General features: G+C 35.6%; 3 protein-coding genes and 1 pseudogene across 3 annotated transcripts; 1 reads left to right on the forward strand and 3 right to left on the reverse strand.

Moving 5' to 3' along the window:
* The first annotated feature begins 1,590 nt into the window (after nucleotides 1-1,590).
* LOC107638593 (putative aspartic proteinase GIP2) lies at nucleotides 1,591-3,490 on the forward strand. Its single transcript, XM_016341930.3, has one exon. It carries the CDS (start codon nucleotides 1,852-1,854, stop codon nucleotides 3,124-3,126), a length of 1,275 nt encoding a protein of 424 aa, XP_016197416.1. The 5' UTR covers nucleotides 1,591-1,851; the 3' UTR covers nucleotides 3,127-3,490.
* A 1,860-nt stretch (nucleotides 3,491-5,350) lies between these two features.
* On the reverse strand, nucleotides 5,351-6,875 carry LOC107637531 (putative aspartic proteinase GIP2 pseudogene; annotated as a pseudogene).
* Nucleotides 6,876-8,602: 1,727 nt separating this feature from the next.
* On the reverse strand, nucleotides 8,603-9,998 carry LOC107637532 (putative aspartic proteinase GIP2). The gene has a single exon (XM_016340941.3). It carries the CDS (start codon nucleotides 9,969-9,971, stop codon nucleotides 8,694-8,696), a length of 1,278 nt encoding a protein of 425 aa, XP_016196427.1. The 5' UTR covers nucleotides 9,972-9,998; the 3' UTR covers nucleotides 8,603-8,693.
* Nucleotides 9,999-12,067: 2,069 nt separating this feature from the next.
* On the reverse strand, nucleotides 12,068-17,219 carry LOC107638594 (dehydratase family). The gene is made up of 14 exons (XM_088483981.1): nucleotides 16,536-17,219; nucleotides 16,082-16,153; nucleotides 15,843-15,890; nucleotides 15,226-15,380; nucleotides 14,930-15,124; nucleotides 14,742-14,853; nucleotides 14,129-14,198; nucleotides 13,981-14,039; nucleotides 13,735-13,858; nucleotides 13,565-13,635; nucleotides 13,363-13,464; nucleotides 12,947-13,027; nucleotides 12,528-12,686; nucleotides 12,068-12,415 (listed from the first exon to the last, which is right to left on the reverse strand). Exons 1-14 carry the CDS (start codon nucleotides 17,055-17,057, stop codon nucleotides 12,365-12,367), a joined length of 1,821 nt encoding a protein of 606 aa, XP_088340107.1. The 5' UTR covers nucleotides 17,058-17,219; the 3' UTR covers nucleotides 12,068-12,364.
* Between the last annotated feature and the right edge of the window lie 8,103 nt (nucleotides 17,220-25,322).

Below are 25,322 nucleotides of genomic sequence, written 5' to 3' on the forward strand. Positions count from 1 at the left end.
TCTCATAATACTTCTACTTTTTATTACATTTCTTTAAAATAAGCACTTTTAGAGTTAAAAATCCAAACACAAAATAACTTATTTATAAGTTACTTTTAACAGAGTCATTTATTGTTTAAGTTATTTTATCAAAAGAAACTTAATTAAGTTAATTATCCAAACTGAGCCTAAGACTTTAATTTAGTAATAGTTATTAGTTATACTGTTTTTTTGGCGGATCTTTCGTAACAAAAAAGTAAGTGTAAATTTTTTTTTCACAAATCATTAATTAGTTATAGAGGAGTAATATAGATTCCTTTTATTATTTGATATAAATACTGAAAATAATATTGAGGATAATTTTTAATTTATTTTATATTAAATATTAATTTTTGTTATTTTATTTTTTTATCGTTCCACTTTATTACGTTGAAGTCGCTTGAAAAAAAAGTTACACCGTTTTGTTGTTTTCAAATGTTCAATAGAACAATGCGGTTCTTAATTATTAATTAAGATTACAGTGATGAGAAAGGAATATACCAATAGTCAATAATTAAAAGGAAGCAGAATATTCGAAACGAAAAATAGTAAGGAAAAAAACAGAGAGATTTTATTTACAAGGTGCCACAATTTGGAAGGTATCAATGAATCTGGCCCTTCAACCACTACAATGGGTTGATGTGAGATATTTTTCTTTTCGTTAATGCAAGAACGAGGGGAAGGGAAAACGTGTTCCCATCTTGTCATTTTTTTTATTTTTAATATTAGATTAACAATGATATTTTTTTTAAGTGTGATCTATTGTGATATTTTTTTAAAATGTGAGATGATTTAATGTATGGAATATAAATTGGATCGTCTGATTTTTAAAAGATACAAAAATCGGACCATTCGATTTTTAGATACACAAATCGGACCGTCCGATTTCTGTACTCGGACCGTCCGATTTGTGCACTCCAAACTTTTAAAATTTTTTAAACACAAATAGAAAGATCATAATTTTAAAAAACACCAAAAGTTACCACGTTAAGGTATAATACTCATTCTACTCTTCCGTATCCAAATTTTTTAACCCCATCTTGTGACGCTAATTTTCCATGAATTAATTGGGCAGGTACAAAATTTGGTACTATTTAGGCCAGAATTTATAGATGCTAAATCAAGGAAGAGAATAAGAGTTTTCCAAATACCAAATAGTGCTTTGCCATTTACATTGTTGCCATGCCTACATCCTTATAATATTTCCGCAAACTACACTTAACAAAAATTCTTATATTTTATATTTATTTTAACATTTAATAAAAATAATAATAAACTAACAAAAACTTACAAGCTTTAAATATATAAATAAATGGTGTATATAACTTATCAATCATTCTTTTTTTATTGTTTTCTGTTATCAAATCAAACCATTAATTAATTTATCATCATAATTTTTGTGCTCTCGTCGTGGTGGGTACGTACAAAAATAAGGTTTATGAATGTGACCTACCAACCAATGATACAGTCACACTCACATGTCATCCTACTCAGAGAAAGAGAAAGAGAAAGGATAAGCACTAAGCATCACAGAGTGTTATCTACTCAGCAATCCAAACCCCAAAACAACCCCAACAAAATAATAATAATAAAGAAAGAAAAGGTAAAAAATAAATAAATTAGGGAAAAAGAAAAGCAGAAATAACACTCAACAACGATTCATTAATCAATAATCATAGACCTTATCCATCCAATTTTCCAAAGCCCCCAAAAACGAAACTAAAAACTAAAAAGTTTCAGTTTTTAACGCAGCCGCGGCGACCCATCACCGAACACACCTCATAGCTTCTTACTTCTTCAACTACCAAACCAACTTCTTCTTCTTCTACTACCATGGCTTCTTCTTCCTCTCTCTTTCTTCTCCTTTCCTTTCTTTTCTTCACCCTCTTCCATGTTCAGATCTCAGCTTCTTCTCTGATTCTCCCTGTAACAAAAGACTCTGCAACGCTTCAATACTTGACCACACTCTCTTATGGAACCCCTCTTGTTCCCACAAACCTTGTTCTGGATCTTGGGGGTTCCAACCTCTGGATCGATTGTGCATCGAGGAACGCCCCGTCTTCTTCCTCAATCTCTGTTCCTCACCGTTCGATTCAGTGCCTCACGGCGAAAAGCCACGAAATTGAGACTCAGGCATGGGTCACAAGCCTCTCAAACCCTGAAGAACTTGACCAGCCATGTCAAATTCTCTCTCAAAACAGCATCACCGGAACAAAATCCTCGGAGGGTGAGCTCGTTCAGGACCTCATAGCACTGAAAAGGTGGAAGCTTGAAGAAGAAGAAGGACCAAAGAGTCAGATTCTCTTTGCTTGTTCACCAACACTTCTCTTGAAGGGTTTAGCGAGTGGTGCCAAGGGAATTGCAGGTCTTGGAAAATCTCGAAGTTCATTCACATCACAGATCTTTGATTCTCTTACAACTCAAAGAAAGATGAGTTTTTGTGTCTCATCTTCATCTGGGGTTGTCGTTTTTGGTAACATGGGTTATGAATTTCAACCATCTGATGAAATTCTCAGATCTTTAACCTTCACACCCCTTGTGACCACCACCAACAACCAGAAGAACCCTAATTCACAGGAGTATTTCATCAACGTCAATTCCGTCAAAATCGGTGGGAAAAAGGTTTCCTTTAACACGCCATCGCTGTCACAAGATGGCAATGGAGCTATGTTGAGTACGGTTGTGCCTTTCACAACTTTGCACAGTTCAATCTATGAGATTTTTGAGAGTGCTTTCTTGAAAGCTGCTTTGGCCATGAACATGGCAAAGGTGGAAGCTTTAGCACCTTTTGGTCTTTGTTTCAGTTCTGAGGGGAACCCAAGTGTGCCAATTATTGACTTTGTGCTTCAGAGTGAGATGGTGAAGTGGAGCATCCATGGAAGGAACTCAATGGTGCAGGTCAACGAAAAGGTTATGTGCTTAGGGTTCTTGGATGGTGGTGTGGATGCAAAGAATAATATTGTGATTGGAGGATTTCAATTGGAGGATGTTTTGGTTCAGATTGATCTTGATACTAACATGGTTGGATTCAGCAATTCACTTTTGATGAAGCAAACTAGTTGTTCTGATTTCAAGAGGCTTGCTTCTTCCATGGTTGCAGCAGAATGATTTGACCAAAATAACCCTTGCTATTGATTATGATATATAATTGATGAGGCATAATACATAGTTTTTTTGTTTTCTTTTTTTAGATTATGGGTGAATGCTGAACATTTTAGTATCAGTTTTTGTAATCACCTTAGAACCACTTAAATGTTTTGTGTGTATACTACTAATGGTTATTGTTGGGAAGTTGAAGGCACCTTTTGATAATTGGATAGTTCTCTGGTATGAGCTTTAATCAGTTGATTGAGTTGTTTTGTTTTAGGCTTAATTATGTGTGTGTTTATTTTGTCGGTGTGATAAGATATGATGAACATGATAGGCAATAATGTGAATATGGAAATGGAACACGTTGTGGAATATTTTGATAGTGGGAAGAGCATATCCATTATGCACCATTCATTTCATTATAAGGCACTTTTGTTATTACTTTCCATTTATTTATTTATTTTATTGCACAATATGCGGCACACAGTTTAACACTAAATGAAAGGTATTGGCACCCGGAAATTGCAGAATATCTGTTTCGTATTAATTCACGAGGTTGAGGCCTAATCGTACACCAGTACAGGAAAAGGGGCACTTTTGTAATTTGATCTTTTTATTATCGATATTATTATTTAATTATTTATTTTGATAAAAAGTCAGATATAATTAATTTCATATAAAATTGATAATTAAAAATTATAAGATAATCAGTTAAATTATTTAAGAATTATCAATTATGAAGTTGATTGGACCTGAATTTTTATCCATTACTTTTAGTTAAAAAGATAACTTTTTAATTTGTATATGATGTTTAGATTTGTGTTTTTTAAAATATCAGAATTTGTCAATAGCGTATTGTATATTTGTATTCTTAAAAAATTTAACAATAATAAAAAAGACAATTTGCTGTTGGTGAATCGGCGAATTCACTTTTTTAAATTTTAAATTAAAATTCACAATTCGCCAATGAGAAATTTTATTTATTTTCATATTTTAAAAATCACCAACAAATCCATTTTTTAGGATTTTACCTCCCAATAAATAATATGAAATAAGTTGGCCCTTTAATGGGGTGAAGCAGAGACGAGTTGACTTTTCAAAATGGATGAGCATTCATTATATGGAAGATTATTAATTAATAATTACTGTTGCTTTCTTTTGGTAACTGATAATTATTATTTAGCAGAAGGATTAGATTCAACTAATTGTTCTTTTTCTGACTATGATCATCGTTACAATTGTGCACACCAACGCTAGAGCTGCACATGGATCGGATAATATTCGCATATTCGTGATAATTATTTGCATTCGATCCGAATTTTGTGGATATTATCCGATTCGCACTATGATAGAATCGGATTGCGAATTTGGCAGTGATATCCGCGGATCCGATCTGCAAATTCGCATATCCGCACATCTCATATAAATAGCATTGTTAAAGTAAACTCTAATGTGATATGAATTTTAGTGTGTTATTTTATGAATTTTATGATATCTTGTTTTTAATTTTTTATGTTGTATTTCAACTTGAAATAATTAAATTTAAATCTTGTGTTATTATTTTGTTTTTGTTATTCAAGAGAATTTTTATTGATAATATTTTAGGAGTAAATAAGCTTAAACAGGTGAAAAATAAATTTTCTGGATATTTTTTTTATAAAAACAGCCAAACAAAATCTTAAAATTGTTTTTTTGAATTATGTCGGATCGGATCGGATCCAGCCTGAAAAAATACGAATATCGTATTCGATCTGATCCGATGAATGCAGTGCAAATCGGATAAAATTTTAGACTATATCCAATTCTATCTGTGTGCAGCCCTAACCAACAGTGTATGACCCTTAATCTTAATTTAAACAATTCTTCTTTCTTTAGATATGTCATATGTGATTTTTTCTCTATCAAATGGAAAGAAAAAAATTATATCTAAAACTATCTAGTCCTTAAAATGTACAAAACTATAGTATGACCTATAAAATCTGGTTTATGAATTTTAATTAACATATTGATCTACCAGAGAGATTAATTGGTTATGGATGAGATGTGCCTTAAAAAAAAGTAACTACTTTTCCCAAAATTGAGAGTTTTTGAAAGAGCATTTCAACCTAATCTCACCATTGATCTAAAACTATTGAAAATAAAGGCCATAGCATCAGCACCGAGATAGTAAATTTGCTTACAAAATTTGATATATGGGATTACTACAGATACCAAGAAAACATGCATAATCAAGGACATAAACAGCATACAATATATTATTCCCATTCAGCATAAGAGTAATTCAAATGCCATATATCATAAGTGGGAGCAACTTGCATTATGGAGCAAAAGTGAGGAACTGAAGCTTAATTTTGATGAATCCAAATCAAAGACTAAAAGATTATCAACCAACTGATACCCTCCAATGACAATTGATGCTTTCACAAATGACATTCTTGGTTCTGTCCCTCCATCAACAAATGCAAGACATGCCACATTCTCCTTTGCCATTACCATTGAATTTGCACCATGAATTCTCCATTGCACTCCCCCTTGTAACACAAGATCAATGGTAGGAACAACAAATCCAGTGACAGATTTCTTAATAGTTCTAGAATCAAAGCATGCCTCAAATGGTGCAACTGAAGCAACTCTCTTCATTTTTATATCCAAAGCCTTCTTAACAAAATCTCGAACGAAAGGCTTATACACAGAGCTTTGTAGCTCAGTAAAAGGACTCATTGTGCTGATTTTGGTGCCACCATTTCCCTTTTTGTCAATGGACAACTGTGAAGGCTTGATGTTCAAAACATTGCCATCAATCTTAACTGATTTGACATCAATGAAGTATTCCTTAGAGGGTACGCCCTTGACAGAAACAGCACCGGTTGAAACAGGGTTGATGATCAATGGTGTGGTTTGGACAAATTTGGACACTGACCCATCAATGGATTCAACCATTAAATTGGTGTATCCTAACTTGTTTGAAGAAGGTAAGCAGATAGAAAATTTGGGTTGAACCTTGTTTTCCAATGCAAGTTGATTTGGTAATGCAAGTTGTGATCTTGAAAGGCCTAAGATCCCTTTAGTGCTCTTAGGTAAACCTTCTAGAGGGGAACCGGAAGTGAATCCTTCGGCTTCAATGCAGGCCGAAATCAAGCCATGAACTTTCATTTGAGAAATGACTATTATATCTTCACCATAACCACCACCAAAGATGAACTTGGCTAGTTGGTTGATTGCAGAGGCACCACAAGTGTTGTTTGTGCAGCCCGGTTTGAAGGGACCGCTGGTGCAGCTAATGCAGCCGATTGCATCTTCAGGGCATGATTTTGAGTCGCAGCTGATAGGGCTGTAGGATGATGAATTGTAGTTCTTGTCACAGTAATACCAGAGGTTTTCCCCTGCAAGATCAATGGCTAGATTGAAGCTCTTTGATGGTGTTCCTATGGCAAGTGTGGTGTAGAAGAGGTTGGTTGAAGGGTCTTTCTTGATTGGAAGGAGATAGGGAGAATGTGGTGGTGATGCTGCTAATAAGCATGGAACTGAGAAAAGAGAGATTATTGATAGGATGAAGAAGTTGATAGCAAAAGTTGTAGTAGCCATTGTGATAGATGAAGGCAATGGTGTTTGATGTGTTGTTAACTTAACTGAGTTACCCTTTTATAAATGGAGCACCATTTATTTGTGTGGATCATATCCTGATGATTGATCATTATCATATTTATGATTCTTTGAGCATTGATTTTAGTCAAGAATGGATGCTTGCTGGTGGTAATGGTATTGCACAAGAGAGAAAACAGCAGCTATAAATGTGGCCGTAGCAGTTAGCACCATCAATTGCTGGATGATGATGGCACATTGTTTGGGTAATGTTCGTTGCCTTAGGGTACCTTGGGCACTCGACGGGTCAGATGGTGTGGAGAGAATAAGCGGGTGAGGCCCTGAACGGACTTGGAGCGGGAGTAGAGGTGCCAGCTGGAAGTTGGTGACGAGGGAGACGGCGTGGACGGGGTGGCCACCTGCAAGGATACTCCGACGATCAAGTCAGCGTCCGAGGTGATAGTGGAATTGGGTAAGATGTCATATACCTTGGGGGAAGAGCTAGCCTCTTCCCTTATATACTGCGCTGGGTGGGTCCATAGGTGACTTAGCCCACTGGCCAGGAAGTTTACATGAGCTGTCCTAATCCACGTGGAGAAGAGCAGGGCGTTTCAGTCTTCGGGTCGGGGGTCTCGGGTGACGCCTCGAGGGTACCGACCCGACCGGTTACTAGGCGTGATGACTCGAGCCACTTTGTGGTAAGTTGCGCGTGCTTCGGGTCGGCGTGGGGGGCCGACCCATTGGGTTGCCTCTGTTGTGGAGGCTGGTTCGACCTGTCGGGTAAGCGGACTGGACTGTGACAGTCCATAACAAGTAAGTACTAACATGTTTTCACGTAAAGCTGACTTAAATAACAGTTTTTAACAATTATTACATGAAGATAACTTAAGGTGAGTTGTCTCCCATTTTGCATTCCAAGGTACAATTCAGTTATTGCTTTGGTTGCCTATCTTGACATTCCGTACAGGTTGCCACAAGTGGATACCATGCACTTGAGAGTTATATCTATGTTTGAAATGCGATGCTATCTCCCTTTTAAATTTTGTTTGGTGGAGGCAATTATTCAAGAGATTTTATAAGGAGTATGAGATCTGGTTCGAATATGAATCACTTGTTAAGTAAAAAGAACATCTGTTACTCCATATCACTCACTGTATATAGATACATTGATCTTTTAATATAATAAAAGTAGGTAAAAAATTAGAATTTGGATTCTCTAAATTTTGAATTTTTACTTGAGAGGGTAAAGTGTGATCTCTCACTTTAGAATAGTTTCTCTCTCATATTTTCTCTTAGTCACATCTATAAAATAAATGGTTAGAGATTATACTTTACCTTGTAAAGTGAAATTCAAAATTTAGAAGATCCAAATCCAAAAAATTATTCAGTAAATGACACTACAAATTAAGGTACAATAATTAATTATAAGAGTTAAAAGTTAGATATCTAACCATTTTTATTTATATACATACATAACAATACAATCAAGAAAAAGACATTGAGTTGTATTTGTGTCCACTGAAGATCCATACAATTGAATGATATTAATGGTATATCAAGTATCAACCCTTGCATTAGAGCAATTAGTTTTTTTAATTTAATATGATTTCAAGTAAGCAAGAATGTGTAATAATTTTTAGTTGTATAAAATGAATATACTGCCTGACTCTGTAAATTACAAATTTGAGCATTAATTGAAACTGATACATTCTCTAAATGGTTAATAAAATTGAGTTTAGATTTTTAAAAAGTAAAGGTAATTGTTATCAACACATTTTCACTTACTTAATTACTTGCAATCTTGGCCACTCAGAAAGTCAGTTGGTAAAATCTATTGAATAAACTGTCTCTCTCAACTGATTAATGTTTGCAACAAAAGCAAACATAATTTATTCATTCTGCTCCAAAGAAATAAACACCATAACAGTATATTATTATTCAACAATAACAAAATTCAAATGCATTACAACATAACCTATGGTCCTATACTGTAACATTATTCATTAGTGGGAACAACTTGCATTATGGAGCAAAAGCGAGGAGCTGAAGCTTAATTTTGATGAATCCAAATCAAAGACCAAAAGATTATCAACCAACTGATACCCTCCAACGACAATTGATGCTTTCACAAATGACATTCTTGGTTCTGTCCCTCCATCAACAAATGCAAGACATGCCACATTCTCCTTTGCCATTACCATTGAATTTGCACCATGAATTCTCCATTGCACTCCCCCTTGTAGCACAAGATCAATGGTTGGAACAACAAATCCAGTGACAGATTTCTTAATAGTTCTAGAATCAAAGCATGCCTCAAATGGTGCAACTGAAGCAACTCTCTTCATTTTTCTATCCAAAGCCTTCTTAACGAAATCTCGAATGAAAGGCTTATACACAGAGCTTTGTAGCTCAGTAAAAGGACTAATTGTGCTGATTTTGGTGCCACCATTTCCCTTGTTGTCAATGGACAAGAGTGAAGGCTTGATGTTCAAAACATTGCCATCAATCTTAACTGATTTGACATCAATGAAGTATTCCTTAGAGGGTACGCCCTTGACAGAAACAGCACCGGTTGAAACAGGGTTGATGATCAATGGTGTGGTTTGGACAAATTTGGACACTGACCCATCAATGGATTCAACCATTAAATTGGTGTATCCTAACTTGTTTGAAGAAGGCAAGCAGATAGAAAATTTGGGTTGAACCTTGTTTTCCAATGCAAGTTGATTTGGTAATGCAAGTTGTGATCTTGAAAGGCCTAAGATCCCTTTAGTGTTCCTAGGTAAACCTTCTAGAGGGGAACCGGAAGTGAATCCTTCGGCTTCAATGCAGGCCGAAATCAAGCCATGAACTTTCATTTGAGAAATGACTATTATATCTTCACCATAACCACCACCAAAGATGAACTTTGCTAGTTGGTTGATTGTTGTGGCACCACAAGTGTTGTTTGTGCATCCTGGCTTGAATGCACCATTGCAGCCAACGCAGCCATTTGCGTCTTTGGGGCATGATTTTGAGTCACAGGTGATAGGGCTGTAGGATGATGAATTGTAGTTTTTGTCACAGTCATACCAAAGATTCTCTCCTGCAAGATCAATGGCTAGATTGAAGCTCTTTGATGGTGTTCCTATGGCAAGTGTGGTGTAGAAGAGGTTGGTTGAATAATCTTTCTTGATTGGAAGGAGAAAGGGAGAGTGTGATGATGCTGATAAGCATGGAAGTGAGATAAGAGATATTATTGATAGGATGAAAAAATTGATGGCAAAAGATGTAGTAGCCATGGTGATGAAGGCAATGGTGTTTGTTTGATGTGTTGTTAATAATGTTTAAGTTACCCTTTTATAGAAAGAGCAACATGCATGTGTGGATCATATCCTGATGAATGATATATTATTTATGATTCTTTGACCACTGATTTTAGTCAAAAATTGATGCTTGGACAGCTTGGTGGTGCACAACAGATACGAATTAAGAGATAACAGCTAGAGATAAGTGAAAGTGAAAGTAGACTTTTATGGCTATAAAAGTATGTAAATGTAATAAGGTTGACTTATTCCAAATAAAGTCAAGATTAGTCCGTTGACCAATATCCAATGTGCCCATACCACCATCATTTGCTTGATGGATCAGTATACTTGAAACGGTGGACACAAATTTATTAGGAAATAGATATCAATTTTTCTAGTAATGTTGCAAAATATTTTTTATTATAGACTTATTAAGTGACAAAAAGAAAAATATAGTGATTTTATATAATAAAATATCATACTAATTGAGAAAAAAAAAAAAAAAAAGTCAAGGAAGCCAGTCCTAAATGAACGAGTCAATTTGTTGCTTCGGCCTTGGGTTGCCCATGTTGACGTTTCCGTACATTGGGCAATCTAGAAGTAGGTAAATGATTTTTGCTTTATTGCATGTTATTTATACTTGTCTGTCTATTATTTTATGAGTTAATAGTTAAATTGGTTCTTGAAAGAGTATTTTTTAAAATCATCCCTAAATAATTTTTTTAATCAAATTAGTCTTCGAATAATTTAAAAGCAATCGCGTTGGTTTTTCTGTCAATGGATTAACAGATTCCGTTAACATTTGGCCACGTGGATCGTTAAGTTGCTAACACTGACATTAAAACGATGCCGTTTTAATTATTATAAGTCTCTGATTCAAACACGATGTCGTTTAGTATTTAGTGGAGCTTCATCTCCTTCCATTTACAGCTTCACTCAGTCACTCTCTATTCTTTAACCACTCAAAGAATGAAGAAAGAAGGCGGCGAAGCTCCGATCAAAGAGAAGAAGATGGTGCTATCATCGGCGACGCAGTGAGTAGTGCGATTGCGTTCGCATAGTGTGAGAGACTACCATCGCACCGTCGTGGAAGACACTGTCATCTGCGAGAGAGATAATCAATGTTTCCTTCAATGGGTTTCAGGTTGGGTTTTTTTGCTGGTGCCTGGTGGTAATGTTAGGGTTTTGATTGATTCTCTTTTTTATTTAGTTAATTTGTTACAAGTTGATTAAAATTTGTGTGCTCTGTTTTCGATTTTTTTTACTTTGTTATTCGATATTTTTTTTTTAAATCTAAGTGACGATAGATTGCATTGTGATGACCAAAAAAATAATACTACTACCATGATTAATTGGCTATGTTCGTTAATTTCAATCCATAGATACCTGGAGTAATTTGATCAATTTGGCTATGCTCATCAAGTATAAAACTTTTGTACAAGGTTAGGGAAACAAATCAATTATCATAAACAATGCATGTGGGTAATACTAATTTATCAAGAAACATGATTTTAGCGATGACAACACCTCTGCCCTTCCAATGATCGTTGATTCTTCGTCTTCTCTCTCTGTTTCTCTTGACTGGGAGGAGAAGATCGAGCCTGGGACGCCCAAGCAACGGTGGCCTAGAGACCGAGCCACTCAAGCGTAGTCGCAGTCGGTGAAGCGTTGCCGATGAAGGGGTGCCTCCGCCGTTCCTACGATTGTCAATTCTTCCTCTTCTCTGTGTTTGTTTCGTCTGTTTTGAGGGAAGAGTAATGGGGGTTGAGGAAGTAAGAGACAATGTCGTTTGAAGTATAACCCACAAACGGTGTCGTTTCACTTAACGCTACGCGTGAAACAACGTTAACGGAATGGGTTAAACAGTTAATGGAAGGACAAACGCAACTTATGTTAAATCTTTCAGGGACTAATTTGATTAAAAAAATCATTCGGAGATGAGAATGACAATCGCGTAATCTTTCGAGGACCAATTTGACAATTAACTCATTATTTTATTTTATTTGATTCTTTTGTCTACAGAAAACAGAAAATATTGAGCTTTATTATGATTTTCATCCGAATGATGAAATCTATTTTAAGAACATTGATTTCTCATTTCTCCCAAGAGAAATGTTCAAACTAACATTTATTCATTAACTGATACACAACATTAAACAAATTCACACAAAAATTACAAAAATGATAACTGGTCCATAATGAAGTAGCAAAAGAATAATTATAATTCACAAGAGATACATCAAGCTACATTGCTATGCACCCTTTTAGGCCTAAATATTAATAACACCCCAAAAAAACACATATGACCCTCTTTTTCTCCCTCTGCTACTCACCAAAACTCTGCTCTATCTCTCTCTCTCTCTCTCTCTCTCTCTCTCTCTCTCTCTTTACTCATCCGTCACACATCCGCTAGAAGCTGATTTCACATTTTTAATGTACTGCAATTCAGAAACCAAATAAAAGCTAAGCATAAAAGCACAAGAAATAAAGTGTATTTATTTTTTCATTTTTCTTTTGTTGCATCTTAAGGAACTTCATGTCTCATCATACCTTGTAGAGAACTCCTTGGTTAGCTTTGTATGGCGGAGCAGACCATTTCTTCTTGCGTGCCTCCATCTCCTCGTCGGATACCAAAGTATCAATCCTCCTCTTCTGGACGTCGATGTTGATGACATCTCCGTTTTGAATCAAGCCGATTGGACCACCCTCCTGTAACATCAATTAAACCACAAGTATTATCAGCTGCTACAAGGAACTATAAGATTTTTCTTCATAGATTGAGTACAAGAACATGTCACGAAATAAATACCATCTCTATCTATATCATTTTAGATAATATAACGACAGCAGGAACATGTTACAGAAAATCATTTGATCGAATATCAAAGATTTTACATTGTTAGCATCTTCAATTTTTTTTAAGCTTATTATAGCCATAATAAAATGATAATATAGCATAGTCAATTAACCTGTGCTTCAGGGCATATATGGCCAACAACAAATCCATGTGATCCTCCTGAAAATCTCCCATCAGTCAACAAGGCAACTTCCTGCAGCATCCAAATGTAAGAAATGTCAATAATTAGGTCCATTATCACGGTCTCTTGTAAATTACAAAATAAAATAAAATCAAATTAAGCATATTTGCCAGCATTGATAGATAGATAGACAAGGATTCATATTAATTGAGACTCCTACAGTATCAGAGAAAACAACAATAAACAAAAACAAAGCCTCCTTATCCCACTAGGTAGGGTCGGCCACGTGGATCAGACGACACTATTGAGCTTTATTGTGTATCATGTCTACAGTAAGACTGTTTACCTGTAGAAAAGACTATTACAAAGAAAGTAAATAGAATAAACAAAGATATCATAGGTCAGACCTTTCCAAGCCCTGCACCCATTATTGCACTTGTTGGTGTTAACATCTCAGGCATGCCTGGACCGCCCTTAGGTCCCTCTCCCCTAATTACAACCACTTTCCCCTGACAAAGTGGAATATCATATGCAGAGATTCAATTAATGATTTCAATTTAGCAGTGGTTAAATCCGTGTAAAGCGTAACAAGGCAGTGGAAAGAAATACCTTAAAACTTGAAGGATCCTCTGAAATGGCAGCAATCATTGACTCCTCTCCTTCAAATACAAGTGCAGGGCCTGTTGAAAAATCCATGTCATTAACATGTGATTCAGGCAAACATAATTTATCCAAAGCAATATTTTAAGAAATTCATAAAATACAGAGAGAAACTTCACCAGAGAAGTATAGCCCCTCTTTTCCAGTAATTTTAGCAACAGAACCCTGTGGGGCAAGGTTTCCGTATAATATTTGAATGTGCGCTGTCTTCTTTATGGGATTTTCTATAGGCCTTATTATTTCCTGAACCACACATAACACAAAATTTGTAGCTTGCAAGAGATTAATTCATTAACAATCAAATTGTGGGAACTGTGAAGTGTTAGCATTGATAAAATTAAACATAAATGTCATGATACTCATACCTGGCCCGGGGACAAGGGAGGAACAAGTTCAGAATTTTCAGCAAGTGTCCTCCCAGTAACTATAGAAGAGGTATGTCTATGTTAGTGACATGCATATTCTGCAGGAAAGAATCTTCTTTTCTAAACACACAAAGACAAATGGCCATACCAGTCAAACAGTCCCCCTCTAGAAAGCCTTGCTCAAGAAGGTAGCGGATAACAGCAGGGGTTCCTCCAATCTATCAAAAACAAAAATGAGTTTCAAGCAATATATGATAGAATAGAATAGCATAGGCACCACAAGCATGACTTCAAGAAAGATAACAACAATCAAACCTTGTTCAACTAAGCAGGATCAGCTACATTTACATTGATAAGAGAGTGCCATAATACCATATAATAAACCAAATCTATTTTAAAACTATTTAAACCTAAATCTTTAAGTTGTTTCTCCAAGAGTTTTTCGGTCAACTCTTAAGTTTTAACTGCTGAGCTTCCCTCCGTGTGATTTATCCGGAATTTATCATGCCTACTCCACATATGACCAAACCACCTAAGTTGAAATTGCACCATCCTTTCCATAGTGGGTACAACCCCAAATTTCACTCTAATTCATTCTTTCTTTATCCTATCCTATATACCCATTGAATGCAATATTTCTCATCTCTACACCATTCACTTTATTTTCTTGAGGTTTTTTTACAACCTAATTTGGTACCATTGAAAAAAAAAAAAAAGCTGAAGCAATACTCCATTAGTTAACATAAAAATTAAATACATACCTTGTGAACATCTTCCATGACATATTTTCCACTAGGCTTGAGATCTGCAAGGAAAGGAACCTCATCGCTAACCTTTTGGAAATCATCAAGAGACAATTCGATGCCAACAGACCTGCCAAAATCATTATATGACCTTTCCAATTAGAATTGTTATCTGAGTAAGAATTTTGGCACCAAACTTCACTTACTTGGCTATAGCAATTAAATGTAACACAGCATTGGTAGATCCACCAAGTGCCATAACTATAACCATTGCATTGCGTAGTGATTTACGAGTGATGATATCTCGGGGCTTCAAGTCCATCTTCAACAATTCGAGAAGATATTTTCCAGCTAATCGGCACTCATCCAACTTTAATGGATCCTCAGCAGGTGTAGATGAGCTATAGAAGTAAAAAATAAAGGAAACCACATATTTTATTTTATTTTTCTTGGGACCAAAAAAGATGAGGAAAAACAATGTCAACCTACATAACATACTTACCTATAAGGAAGAGACATTCCCATAGCTTCTATTGCAGAAGCCATGGTATTGGCTGTATACATTCCTCCACAAGCCCCAGCACCCGGGCAAGAGTTGCGGAGAACATTTTGTCGGTATTGATCGTCAATTGATCCACTCACATATTCACCATAAATCTACAGCAAAATTTCTGGTTAAATGTGACATAGTGGTATCCAACTTCTGAGATATTCAGGGAAACAGATATATATTATAAAGTACAGCATTTTAAAGTGCTGACCATTACAAAATTCTCAATTTTTCGATTTAAAGAGGAGCTCCGTTATTTCTAGGAAGATGGTCCAGACTCCAGACATAGGGAATATGACATCCTAATTGACAATATAAGATTTTCTCTAATAATTTCTTGCAAGTATAAAGGACCTCAGAGAGAACCAGTTAGTATATGTTTTTCTTTTATTCATTTTCATATTTTAACTGTTCAAGCAATATTTTCCACTCTCCTCATTAAGTTCTTTCTTCTATCTCTTGAAAAAACTTGCCTTTGTTTTAATTGGTGCAAAATCAAATATGAAGAAATTAACTAAACAGGAATCACATTAAGACGGAATTTGACTCGAGACATTTATTTCTTATACCTGAAAGGCAGATACTATGTCGAATGTATTACCCTGAAAATGACCAGGCTGCAAAAAGGAATATTACAATAAACATTAGAAAGAATATAAACAACCTCAGAATCAGTAATGACATTTCACATTTTCACTAAGGAAATGAACAGTTAGGGGGCTGCAGCTGGCTTCACAAACATGTTAATTACATTGATCAAGTGAAATCTAAAACAATTACAAGAGGGCATAGCCGAATTTCCTCCTACCTTTATAGTCCCACCATAAACCATAATGCTTGGTCTGTTGAGGCGGCCCATTGCCATGATTGTACCTGGCATCTGTAAAACTGTGAGATGTATGACTCAACTACTAAAAGAATACAATCTACAACTCCTCTAAAACATACACAAGTAATCACAGCAATACAGCAGAAATTGGAAACTTGACAAGCTAACAACTGAGCTATTGCAGACAAACGAACGTATTAACCAACAAAAATCAATCCACCAAATCTGCAAACTAAAGAAACCCAACAAAACAAAGTTAGCAAAAACACTCTCTTTTATCTAATCTATATTCCGGCCTACCGAACTAAAAGAACTTCACTCTAAAAAAAAGTAACCTTTGTATATCCCCATTCACATAAACACAAAATTAAAACCTTGCTTAAGAAAAACAGTATGAAAAACAAGTTGAAAAGTGAAGGTAAAAAGTGTTTACATTTTTGTCACAGCCAGGGATGGAGATGTTGCCATCATACCACTGAGCACTCATAACGGTTTCAATGCTATCAGCGATGAGGTCCCTGGACTGCAAGCTGTAGCACATGCCCCTCGTACCCATGGAAATGGCGTCGCTGACACCGATGGTGTTGAACCTGAAGGGGATCATGCCGGCTTCCCTAACGCCTTCTTTAACGGCCTCGGAAAGTTCCAGAAGGTGCATGTTGCAGGTGTTACCCTCGTACCAGACGGAAGAGACGCCAATCTGGGGCTTGTCCATGTCGTCCTCGGAGAGACCCACGCCATAGAGTACGGCCTGGGAGGCTCCTTGGGACTTTGGTTGGGTTATTCGGGAGCTGTACTTGTTGAGCTTTTGGGTGGCGGCGGCGGCGGAGGAGGACTCCGGCGGGGAGTCGACGGTGACGGAGGGAGAGGATTGGGAGGCTCTGATGGAGAAGAAGGGGAGAGTGCGGCGGTGGAGAGTGGGGAGCGAGGTGGGTAAGAAGAGAGTGGACTGCATTGTGATGATTGAGAAAAGAGAGGAATCAAGATTCAAGAGTGAAGAGTGAAGAGTGGAGAGTGAAGAAAGGGTTTAGAGAAGGGGATTGAGGGTTTAGCTAGGTTAGGTATGATTAATTGATTATGAACATGAAATGACAATTGCCTTTTAAATTTTTGTCACTTATTACCTACTTTTGTCTCTCACTCCCTTTTAATTTTTTTTAAACTTGTTTGGCTGGTGTTCAAATTTTTTATTTGTCAGTGTGCTTCATACAAATTTTAATATAATAAATAAATAATATTTTTATATCATTATATCTAAATATAATTAATAAATAAAATAATAGTTTACATAAAATATTTAAATATTAAATTATTTTTATTTTATAAAATATTTTTAAAAAAAAAAATTAAAAGTTTACAGGAATAAATTCTTTTTCTTCCTTCCTAGAATAAAAATAAAAAAAGATGACTTAGGAAATTATTCAATATTTTTATGAGTTAATAGTGAAAATATTGTTATGTATACATTAAATTGGTATCCAAAAATTTAGACAATTAATGTGTCACAAAATAATTAAGTTAGGTGTTATCATTCAAAAAACAAAACCAACAATTTTACTCACAATTGCATTTTTTAGGTGCCAATTTGTTGTTTTTTTTTTTCATTAGCGGTTTTGACTTTTGACTATTAATTCAACCGGTGATGTTATATTATAAAATTATTTTAGTGACTAAATTTAATTAAATTGGTCTAATAATTTAAGAATTGATAATAAAAAATTTTAATTAAAAAAAGCAAAAAAAAAATAAAAAAGGTTTAATTAAATTTAATTTAAATAATAATTTCTTCGCCTACCATCTCTTTAATCCATATTTTTACACATAAATCACATATATCATGTGTATATAAAAGACTAATTATAGACACCAAAAAATATTTTTAAAAAACTAATTATTAAGTTATTGACTTTTCCTATTGTGCCAAGGAATTAAGTTATTAGTTGAATTTAAAATTAATAAAAAAAATGTTTACAAATACTAAAAATTAGTTGGTATATTTATATATGTATTATTTTATATTTTTCGATAAAGTGAATAGCCATTAAAATTTAAAATAATCAAATTTTTTATAATAAAATACTCAATTTTTTTTATAAAATAATCAAACTTTTTCACGATGATGAAACCAAATGTTAATAAATACAAAAAATCTGTTGTCATTATATTTTTATATATGTTAAATTTCTGAGAAAAGAGCATAATAAGAAAGATAATATTATATGTAAAGTTGTTGTGTTGAAGTTGTTGTTATATAATACAAGAGTCACTTTATTTATAGGGATATTATCAACTAACTTTATAAATATTCATCTACTAACTACTAGTCATTACTAACTTAACTCAAAACTACTAACAACTCTAATAATATTTTAATATGTCTCGGTGGATGAAAGATATTAATAATCCCCAACTTGAATAAGTTTTGATGAGATGGTTGAGAAAGAGGCGTGCAACACGACGACACAGAAGAAGAGACGTGCAGCATAGGTCGCGATTCTGGTCATGACAAGAAAGAGAAAAATGCCTTCGGCTCTGATTAGGGAAAGATGTGAGCAGCGTGCAGTGACGCGGAGGAGACGATGCGTGTAGCGCTGTGACGCAGAAGAAGAAGGAAGACGCGTGTGTTGCGGGCTGGTGATTTTGGTCATAGAGAAAATGAGGAATAAGGCTACTGCTCTAGTTCTGTGTTTGAGAGTGAGATAATCAGGAAGGAGTAGGAAGAAAAACAATAGAAAAAAAAAAAGGGGGATGTCGGAGATGTCGCGGCGACACAGGCTGGCCAGCAGCAGGGTGAACAGATAGATAAAGATAGGGAGAAAATGTATGGACAGGGGGGTGGTTCTTGACAGAGGAAGAAGGAGAAAAGGGACGAATAAGAAGAGAAGAAAAAAGAAGAAGTGACGGTGACAACAAACTTTGAGAAGCGCGTGAAGGCGCCTTTTAGCTCTCAACAGCCATAAGTTTGGGTCCGTTGGACTTGGAAGGACAAGACGAAAAGGATGGATTATTTGGTGAGGTGAAAAAGTATCAGTAACAAGAACAAAGAAAAAATTATAGATGAAAATATTTGGGTGAAAAAGAAACATGGTGATTTTTCACTGAAAAACTAATGACTTATCCTCTTCAAAGTTATTCTGATACCATGTTAAATTTTTGGGAGAAGAGAAGAATAAGAAGATAATATTATATGTAAAGTTGTTGTGTTGAAGTTGTTGTTACATGATACAAGAGTCACCTTCTTTACAAGAAATTAAAGATATTACCAACTAATCTCATAAATATCAATCTACTAACTACTAGTCATTACTAATTTTTTTTGGTTTCCCACGGTATCCCCCAACCCGACAAGTCAAGGACTAATCCGTCGCGGTACTGAGCTCCATTTAAGGGTTTGCCGCTGGCCAATGGGTTGCTGCATGCACAAGGCGGGATTCGAACCCCCGACACTTGCTTAAGCGGACTAGTGAGCTAACCACTAGACCAACCCAACTTGGTTAGTCATTACTAATTTAACTCTCAACTACTAACAACTCTAATAATATTTTAAGAGTAAATACCCAACCCGATCTTTGTTAATTTTCACGAATGACAAAGCCATCCCTATCCAAAAAAAAAAAATGGACACTTCGACCCTCAACTTTTTTATTTTGGGACAATACGATCTCTTTGTTAAAAAATTCATTAAATAATAATAAAAATTAGTTTTGTGGGGGGATTTTATTTGAATTTTGTGGGGTTTTAAAACTCCACAAACTATTAATAAGTTTGTTTTTGAAAAATTCATTCACCAATGGTGGTTAAGTGAAGAAAAACCATTGATGAAAATAATGTCGCAAAAAAAATAATTGTAGTACAAATACCTTTTAAAGGAAAAAAAACATCGAATAAGAAATGAAAGAAGATAACTTTAATGTTGATAATATTGGTATTGGTGATGATAATTTTTGTTATTATTTAACAATTTTTTTTAATAGAAGGATCGTATTGTCCCAAAATAAAAAGATTGAGGACCAAAGTGTCTGTTTTTTTTTATAGAAATCGCATTGTCTTTCATGAAAACAGATAAGGACCGGATTGGATCTTTACTCATATTTTAATAATATATTTATTTATATTTTAATTATAAATATATAATTTTTTTATATTTCAGTATATATATTGTTATATAATGTGCTTTATATTAAAACCGCAGCCAGTAGTATGCTAAAATAATCCGCATTCGGTCCCATGATTTCTTTTTGTCGATTATTGGAGATGTTACTAAAAACAAAATGGTAACATAACCCCTTTTATAAAATAATAGAGAGTAAATATGGCTAATCTTCATCTTATATAATATTCTTCTTTTTTTTTTTTTGTCAAGTGGATTGGATAGCCCCCGATCCTAGAAATTACACCCATATTTCACACACACACAACACACTCACATACACTACCATGGGTATCATGGATTCTTAAACCAACAACCAGCCTCAGCTGGGATTAGAACCCAGATGCAGCGCTGTATGAGGCAGATAGAAATGTCATCTTTGCTGGGCCTCTACTGCATATAATATTCTTCTAAAAACTAATCATTCAATGGTGTCACTAATAGACAAGTTTTGGGCCCAATTTTTGTTGTCCAACATGGAAATATCTTATTTGATAGGGAAAATATACAATCAATAATGTGTGATCAAACCAACTTAGGTTAGTCGATAGCTCGCTCGTCTGCTTAAACAAATGTTAAAGATTCAAATCCCACATTGTGCATGCAACAACCCAACCAACAGCAGACCCTTAAATGAATGAATATACTGAGTACAAAAAAAAATTATGTGATCAAGATTTTTTTTTTACAGCAATGTATGTATTTTGATTTTGAATTTTCATATATCATATCAACATGTGTTATCAGTTTTTTTTTTTTTTTTTTTTTTGAAGAAAAATGAGCTCAACACATTCAGTGGAGCATACAAGAAAACATAATAAACAGTTTTGCAACTCCTATGTTATCTTCGGCATAGCCATCAACAACATGAGTTACCTTTTGCACCACTCTCTAAAGCAACCAAACATCTTAGCAACGCAATCTACCACTTCCGCTGTCTTGTTATGAAAAATGACCTCATTTCTACATAATCAGATATTCCATATAATTGAGAAGAATCCCACTAACCATGTTTTTCGCACGAACCAAGTAAACAACTCTACCCGCGGTGGAACAATTCCTTTCCATATTTTATTTGTGAACTTATAGCTGAGGATATCATCCGTCAATGTCTGTACCTGCAAAACCTGCACAAATGAGTTAGTTGTATAAATGTCTTCTTTATCAAGTTTTCACACCACTCTATCTTGTGTGTCTGCTATCAGTCTCATAGCTTGCAAGATCTCAAGCATTTGGTTCAAACTGTCAGTCTCCCATTGTCGGAGTTTCCTCCTCCAATGGAAGTTCCAAACCCACTCTATCCCATCCCAAAATTAACACTCCCCAATCACGGATCCCTTATTATCTGAAATTAAGTAGAGTCTTGGAAATGAGTCTTTTAGATTCCCTGACTGTAGCCATGTATCTTCCCAAAATATGGTTAGTCTATCATCGCCTACTTCCATAGCCAACCCGTCAATCATCTTCTGTCTGACATGCTGCTCCTTGATTTGCAAGTAACAAATATCTCTCCACGGACCCCCTTTTGCTGGTATAGCTTGAGTAGACAATAACTGCCCAGGGTTTAGATTATTGCATGAGCACACTATCTTCTTCCATAGAGAGCATTCTTCCTTAGAGAATCTCCACCACCATTTAAACAACAATGCGGTATTACGAATCATCGCATCTCCCACACTTAGTCCCCCTAGTTTTTTCGGTGCCTGTATCATCTCCCATTTTACAAGAGCCAGTCCAGGTCGTCCGTCGTCCTTCCCCCAAAAGAATCTTCGTTGCAATGAGATTATTCTTTTGCCACCGTAACTGGCATTTTATACAAGCTCAAATAGTACGTAGGTAGACTATTAATCACAGATTTGATGAGAACCAACTTCCCCGCTTTACTGAGCACCTTTGCTTTCCACAAACTCAATTTCTTCTCCACCTTATCTATTACTGGCTTCCATATTTTTACCAGCCTCGGGTTTGCACCTAGATTAATTCCCAAATACTTCACTGGTAGATTCGCCGCCTGACATCCTAATAATATGCACATTTGACTCACCCAAGCCTCACTGCAATTTACTGGTATCAAACTAGACTTGTCAAAGTTAATGCTCAATCCCGACATAACCTCAAAACACCTCAGGAGCCTCTTGTAGTTTCTCACTGTCTCCTCCTCTAGTGGACAGAACAATATAGTGTCATCAGCAAACTGAAGGTGAGATAGCTCTATATTGTCCCTGTCAACTAATAGAGGGGATATTCTCCTATTTCTTACCGCCTCCCCGATCATCCTGTTCAGCACATCTACAACGAGGACAAATAGAAAAGGTAATAACGGGTCGCCTTGTCGAAGTCCACTTTCCATCTTGAATGGTTTGGATGGAGCCCCATTAACCATTATAGATATAGAAACTGATCTAATGCACTCTACAATCCATGCCCTCCATCTTCTACCAAACCCCATCTTTTCCAGCACAATATCAATAAAATTCCATTTGACTCTATCATAGGCTTTCTGGAAGTCCAATTTGATGATAGCTGATGCCTTCTTCTTCATTTTTAGCCACTGTACAATTTCACAGGCAATTAACGCTCCATCATGTATTCGCCTGCCCTTGATAAATGCACTCTGTGATTCTCCAACCAATCCTGGCATTACGCTCCTCATTCTTCTTGTCAACACTTTTAATATGACCTTGTAGATGCAACCAACCATACTGATCGGTCTATGGTCCTTTATCTCCTTCGCGCCCACAAACTTCGGAACCAACGCTACCCAAGTAATATTGGAGTCTGCTGGTAGTCTCTCTGTCTCAAAGAAGCTCATCACAGCTTTAGTGAATTCCACCCCAATCTCCTCCCAACATCTTTTTATAAAATTCATGTTATATCCATCGCTACCCGAAGCCTTAGATGATTCACAGTCCCATACTACCTCCTTTACTTCCTCCACCGTCGGTAACACCTCTAGTGCTTGGACTTCCTCCATCTCCAACCGATTGACTAACCCATCTCGAAAACTGATATTTGGCGGCTCGTCCTGGTGGTATAGGTTCCTGTAGAAATCTCTAATTGCAACGTTAATTCGTGCATGATTCCTTACCAACCTTCCATTAATCACTAGAGACTCAATCCGATTATTCCTTCTCCTTGCTGATGCAATATTGTGAAAGTACCTGGTATTCCTATCCATCTCCTTGGCATGATGAGACCTAGACATTTGCTTCCAGTGTATATCTTGTCTCTCATACCATACCTCACAACATCTTACCAGTGCCTTTCTTCTTGCTTCTACTGTACCATTGTATACACCGTTGCTAACCATGTCATCCACTTTCTTGATCTCGTCCTCAAACCTTTGGATCTTCTCACGTATATTCCCAAAGTGCTGCTTGTGCCATCTACCTAGTGGTTTTGCCAGCGCCTTCAGTTTGTCCAGGAACTGCACATCGCCCAATCCCCTCCATTCTTCCTTTATCATCTTTAGAAAGCCTTCATGCGTGAACCATGTGTCTAAACTGCGGAACGGTCTTGGTCCCTGAGCTATTCTTCTATCTTTCACTATTAGAGGACAATGATCTGAAAGGCCCCTCAGGCCTCCTCTTAGGCGAGTATCTGGGTATGCATCTAGCCATTCCAAGCTAACCAGGCTTCTATCAATACGGCTGCAGCACTGGCCTCTAAACCATGTATACTTGCGATCATTGATTGCCAAATCCACCAACTCCATATCATTGAGCCATGCTTTGAAGTCTTCAGCAGAAGCTGACAAGTTGGTCGCCCCTTTTCTTTTCTCTATACGCACAATCTCATTGAAATCTCCCATGTAGCAAAATGGAGTTTGACACAATCCTGTAATATAACTTAATTCCTCCCACATTAAGAGTTTTTCGTCTCTCACATGCGGGCCATACACCAGACAAATGCACAGTGAAAATTATCTTTGGTCATCACTCCTTTTACATATAACCACCTATCTCCTTTATAGCAATTCATCAATTTAAATACTAATTCATCCCAAATTAATAGTAAACCTCCGGACACTCCAACAGAATTAACACACTCCCAACTAGCTCTATCATTACCTCAAATTCTAGCTACATCATATTTATTCACCTCTTCTTTTTTTTGTTTCTATCAACCCAAAATATCTAATCTAAGGGACACTCTACTGTACAGATTAAAGTTGTATAGAGAGAATATAAATTCTTTTTATAATTATTTTTTATTATTTTATTGTTCAAAATGTGGGTTCTAGTTTTTTCAATTTCTCTTTCATCCCATAAAAAGAAAGATCTGTAAACTTACATTTTATCATATAATTCACCCTAATATAAACTTATTTTTGAAGTTTCTAATCATGTTCAATTTTGCAACACCTCTCAACCCCTTAATATTCCAAGAGCTTAAAATCATTTATAAATTTTATTACACACCTGCTTACGACATTTTGGGCGACTTCTTCTGATTTTCTCCTTATGTTATCAGATTTTTTTTCACTCAGAGACCATTACGAGTGGGTTTAATGAGTTTAAGTATTATATATGAAATCTTAAATTCAAACTTTTTCTCCCACTATTCTGTCTATACAGTGATATTTTAAGGATGTGAAACAATGATTTTGTATCAAACTTTCAAACAAAGGGTACCAAACTTATGTTTGTATTCATCTATATGTAAAATTTGAGCAACAAATTATTATTATCAATTAACCCGTGGGATCTGCATGCACATGTAATTAGGCACACCAAAAAGTATACATAAATAAATAAACAAAAAATCACAAGGTGTTGGATCTTTATCTGGGTAGTAATTCAATCAAGGAATCTCTGCTATTTAAATAACATATTGCTCATTGTTTGTCTTTTTTTTCTGTCTTATACTTTGTTGTGATACTTTGAAATTTGTTTCAAATGCAGCACATATCACAAATTGAGCCTATAAATATTAGACTATGATTGACTCAAATTGAGAAGCTCATTTCAAGTAGTATAAGAATGGAAAAACCAAACCATTAAAGCAGTTCCTAAAGTCTATTTGTTGAAGAGGCTAACAAAAACAACAATTTCTATTATCCCTTGCTGG

Source organism: Arachis ipaensis, chromosome B4, assembly GCF_059453495.1.
Source record: "Arachis ipaensis isolate K30076 ecotype BB chromosome B4, ASM5945349v1, whole genome shotgun sequence".
NCBI classification, from domain to species: domain Eukaryota; kingdom Viridiplantae; phylum Streptophyta; class Magnoliopsida; order Fabales; family Fabaceae; genus Arachis; species Arachis ipaensis.